General features: G+C 48.2%; 1 protein-coding gene across 1 annotated transcript; it reads right to left on the bottom strand.

Moving 5' to 3' along the window:
* Nucleotides 1-259: 259 nt before the first annotated feature.
* LOC147883282 (histidine decarboxylase-like) lies at nt 260-2,590 on the bottom strand. The gene is made up of 2 exons (XM_087399370.1): nt 2,128-2,590; nt 260-1,983 (listed from the first exon to the last, which is right to left on the bottom strand). Exons 1-2 carry the CDS (start codon nt 2,452-2,454, stop codon nt 511-513), a joined length of 1,800 nt encoding a protein of 599 aa, XP_087255496.1. The 5' UTR covers nt 2,455-2,590; the 3' UTR covers nt 260-510.
* Between the last annotated feature and the right edge of the window lie 2,535 nt (nt 2,591-5,125).

Genomic DNA, 5,125 nt, shown 5'->3' with positions numbered 1-5,125 from the left:
CATAAAATAGTATACAAAGTACAAGAACAAAAAATCTAGTGAATGTTGCTCCATGATTTTAACATTGACATGTTTGAAAACACAACATAAAAAATGCTCGAGACCATTATTACCATTTGCATTACCTCCAACAATATATAGTTGCCATCTAGACCACATATATCAAAGTAACAAACTACGTGAGGCACGTCATACTCATATTTGATAGATCACTCCATTGCTTACATTAACCTACAAACTATCCAAACAAATCCACATTTGACATTTCCCTTTCTTTCATTAAATCGACACGATTATATGAGGAGACGTCTCCATGAAATCAACATGATTATACCATGGCAAGCTATAGATCCGAAGGTAGATTATATCATGGCAAGCTAGAGATCCGAACGTCATGTGCTGCCAGAAACAAAAGCAGAGACAAACAATTCTAAGAAGTGAGACATGAGCTAGAAGTCAATGCCATTCGACCACTAGAGTTGGCAACGTAAACACAGAGACGAAAGGAGACTATGCATGGTAGCCACGGCCCGCGTGTGGCACAAGTGCTCGATGGTAAGTAGTGAGAGGTACGCGGTCCTTGGCCTTAAGGGTGGTGACCGCTGGAGTTAAAGCTGAGTCGTCAATGAATGCCCCTTCATGCGACAATTCCTCGACGAACTCGTCCAGAAGAGCTTTCGTGACATGCTCCATCATGAAGATGTGAGAGTACTTTCTGTCGTTCAAGGTCTCGTTCGAGAGTGTGTATTTCGTCACCAGCTCCGCATTGGCTTGGCGAAACCGCACCGTGAGCGCCAGCGGCGTGCGTGCCACCCACAAGTCCTTACCGAGCTGCTTCTGCAACTCCAAAAGAAGCTCTTCAGCGTACTTGGCCAAGGCCTCCAGCCGCAGCGCCTTCTCCACTAGGGTGGAGTAGGAATGGCGAGCATGGTAGTCCCACAGCAGCATAGCGGATAGACCGTTGCGGGAGCCCGCGAAGGTGGTGTCCGGCGTGCCGATGTAGTCCGGATTGTCTGGCGGCAACATTTGGTTCTTGGTCCTGGTCATGTAGATGCCGCAAGGATTGGGAATGCCCAGCCATTTGTGACCGCTCATGGCGATGGAATGCACAAAAGGCAGCCGGAAGTCGAAGTTGGGGCCACGCTCCTTGATGATCTTGGCTTTGTGAGCCATCTCGATGTATGGCATGTAAGCAGCTCCCAGAGCTCCGTCCACGTGAAACCAGTAGCCAGTGCGGACGTCGAACTGCTGAAGATTGGAGTCGTTGTAGTAGACCTTGCGCTCGTCCAAGCCATACTTTACCAGAATGGGCAGCAGCCTGTAGCCTGCTGCCTCGACATCGTCGTATGCACCCTTGAAGGTGGTACCGTAGTTAAAGCACACCAGGATGGGGTAGCCCTTCGCCGCGAAGAACTCTACCAACGTCGCCAGCGCCTCTATGTCGATGGAGCCATTGTCGTGGGAAGGAACCTCGTCCGGCCACCCATTGCCTGTCCAATCCTCCAGAGGACAATCCTCGAAGAAAAATTCGCGACCCACTTCGGAGAAGGTGCGGATGGCGAGCATTGTCATGGCTTTGGCCAGCGAGTAGTGTGTATCTTCTGAATAGAAGGCGATGGGCGTGTAGGCGTTGGGGCTTTCGTCCGGTGGAGGTGCTTGGACGTACACCAAGCGCGGATGGACGGCTGGCTTGTCAACAGTGCGGCGGCGTTTCTGGCTTCTAGTCGTGCCGTTGTTGCCGGTGCCGTCGTCGATCAACAACTTTTTCCCACTGAGATAGTCGCGGGCGTTCCACATTCCATACAGGTTCCCCTCCGTCGAGCCCATGGTGAGCGAGAACCCCCAGTAGGAGTCGAGGTCGTTTTTGTCATGCGGCCAGCGAGCGTTCCAGAGTGCGGCGTAGTAGTCCAGAACCGAACGCTCCATGAATTTGCTGTTGATGGTGAAGTTCCCGGTAGTGTAGGGATCCCCAATGTTGTTCACCTGCAATCAAAAGGAGACAGTGGTTTGATCAGCAAAGCACAGCTTAGGACCTTTAACCTCACTGGTGACTGCTCCACAGAACATGCGATCTAGACCGGAATGCAGCAAGAACGGAAGTCATTAGAGAACGGGATGGCGAATCACATGCGTATCGAGGTAGCTGGAAAAAGCCTTCGAGTAGTGCAGCGCCTGGTTGCACTGGTACCCGAGAAGGTGATGCTTCTGGTGGGTATGATACTCGCGCGCCTGCATGAGAGCTCGCTGGCGCTTGTCCTCGGGCATGGCATGGCTGCCGAGGCGGAAAAGGTCGTAGGTATCGGGGAGGCCTTCGACTTCGGGGTAGACCTCGGAGGGGTCTTGAGTGGGTTCGGAAACATGGCAGAATTTGACGGCACGTTTGAGGTCGGAGTCGCTGGGAGGCCAGGGACGGTCGCCCACAAGCAATCCGGAGCTTTTCTTGTGAGTTGACATATTGCTCAAGCAGCAGATCAACAACAAGCAGAACAACGGAAACGTCGTCTGCGGTTTGCCGCAGCTGTAGGTACACAGGAACACTCTTGACGCCGAATATCACTACAGCACTGCTACTGCTTCATCGATTGCCTTCCAAGGTGCCATATATAGACAAGGAAACCACTCCATGCCTTTCACGTTTCGAGTTGGATGTATTCGTTTATCAGTCATGCGTCGCAGTAGAAACAGCTGTCCGTGAGATATTCGGACAAGGAAGAGCTGGAGCCGGTACGTGAACTGAATGAAGACGAATACTGGTGAGCAATTTCGTTTTCCAAAAGCGATGTTGGTACTGCAAAGCAGCAGTGCTCGTACGCACGATAAACCCGTGAGGATCCATTCTTTTCATGAGTGAAGACAGCAATTTCGTTTTCCGAAAGCGATTTTGCTACCAGCACGTCCTAAAGAATCAACCAAAAGAGATGTCGCTCCAAATTCGAGGAGGCCTGAAACGGATTCAAGGTGTGAAATATGCAACCAAGGTGCTTAACCTCTACCTCGACTTTCATGCACTTCTTCAAAATGAGTGACTAGCGCCGCACTTCCTGCTTCGTGTGCACTAATCCTAAACAAACTTTTTCTTCGTGCGGTCCAAACCATGGCTAAATGAGGAATACCTCTTGCTTCAATGGTTGGACCCTCTATTGAAGTAAATTAAGGAAGCATAGGCATTTTGGCCACCCTCAACTATGACTAGCTTTGGTAGTGCCAATTGCATTAGGAAACATAAATTTTAGGGCAATGGGTTGCATCCCACAAAGCAAAATGTTCACTAGCTCTCAAGTGCCCCATGGAAAAGTACTAGCAACACTAACATAAACCCATGCCCACTCCTCAAAATCAACCAAATGGGTGTGTCAAAAGAAAACAATGTGTTCAAAGGCATTTTGATGAGGCGTATGCCACCTCGTCAGGGCAGAAGGCTATGTTTGTGGGTATTGATCTAGAAAACACGTACAATAGAAAACTATTGGGACTACCTCCTCGAAGTCATGGAATGTGTTATGCCTAAATGGTGGAGTAGTGGGCAGCTTCGAGCTTTGTAGCTAGGTTGCCCACTTGCCCCCTTATTGTTTGCAATACGCATAGTCCCTTGATGCATTAGCTCAAGACAGCATCAAGCTCGGGGAAACTTAAAGGTCTCAAACTCCCCTCAGGTGATCAACTTTGTATTCAGCTCTTCGCAGATGACATGATGGCGGTTGCAGAGGAGGATGAAACAAGCGCAATCAATCTCTTGGAGATTATCAACAAGTTCTATGTGGCATCACGATTCAAATGCAACTGGGCCTAGTCCTATGTCCTCTATTTGGACTATGGCCCCATTCTGCCCTAGTTGATGAATCAGCAAGTTTGGTTCATCCCGAGACGGACATTGGTTAAATATCTCGGGGCTCGAATTGGCTTTGGAGACACCTTGCGTCAAAGATTTCTATGGTTCAAAGACAAGATGAAAGAAAAGCTTCAAGTATGGAGCGAGATGGCACTGGGATGGAGCGTGTGCACTTTAATTGTTTAGCACATCTTGGCCGCCGCGACCACGTACATTACCACAATCTAGAATTTCAAAAAGAGCCAGTGGATGGAGATTGAACACATGCTTAGAGCATTTATCTGGGTAGAGGAAAATGGTAAACAGAAGATGCACACAGCTCCGTGGGAGGTGATGAAATCCCCCAAGCAACAAGGTGGCCTAGGTCTGGACCCAACATAGATCTGAAGAATGCTGCGTTGACGAATAAATGGATTTCGGCTCTCTTTAAGAAATCATCCCCGTGGGTAGTTATCATGAAAGATTTCATTGCCAAAGGCAAGGGTAATGGTGTCGGACCATGCAAAGAGCTGGCTTGGTATGATAAATTATGTCTAGTGTGTGCCTGGAAACTTACCTTGAGTAGTATGACCTAGAAGGGTCGTACAGGCCTACAAGGTGATGTTAGCCTCTTCGAGAGTATATGGTGGTGTAATGCATCATGTCGAAGCAATAAACCCTTTGCCAGGATGGCTATGGCAAGAGCTACAAGTGCCTCAAAGAAAGGCATTCGCATTTGGCAAGGCATCTAAGACCCTTAGGCTCTCCATCGACCAAATCTGTGCCAAGTTTAGACTTAGCCAAGGCGAAACCGATCTCATATCTACCATGCTGGACATCATATAAAAAATGTTGCCTACCAATACATGCCCCTCAGACTCATGGCAAGTCAACCAATGGGCAACCAAAAAATAGAATCTAAGGAAAATTACTACAAGGTCGATTTACCGATACCTAGCTAAAGATTTCTTAGTGATCTCTATGCTCAATCAGAAGTGGATGTTACGAAGAGGTCAAAAATGGTGGGCCGGGATGCTAAAAGGTATTTGGAAGGAATGTATAACAAGCAAATCTCGCTTCCTGCATTGGAAAATATTGAATCAATGGCTCCCCCTAAGGGGTAACCCCCCGTTGGTGTTGCACATGTTGATGGATCATCGGTAAGTCAAAGCTATTTAAGTTCGCAATCTTATTGTATACCAGGAAATAGAAGATCTTATATTTACACGAAATCTTAAAACAAGATGAGGAGGGTGATGAGGGTACACATATACCTTCTCACTTTCAGCAAGACTATAGTCTCCTGGATGACGACGA

This window comes from Dipteris shenzhenensis, chromosome 28 (assembly GCF_047967505.1).
Source record: "Dipteris shenzhenensis isolate YYH24624 ecotype China chromosome 28, Dip_SZ_1.0, whole genome shotgun sequence".
In the NCBI taxonomy this organism is placed as follows: domain Eukaryota; kingdom Viridiplantae; phylum Streptophyta; class Polypodiopsida; order Gleicheniales; family Dipteridaceae; genus Dipteris; species Dipteris shenzhenensis.
Note: the sequence above shows the minus strand (reverse complement) of the source record. Positions and strands in the feature narration are given on the sequence as shown.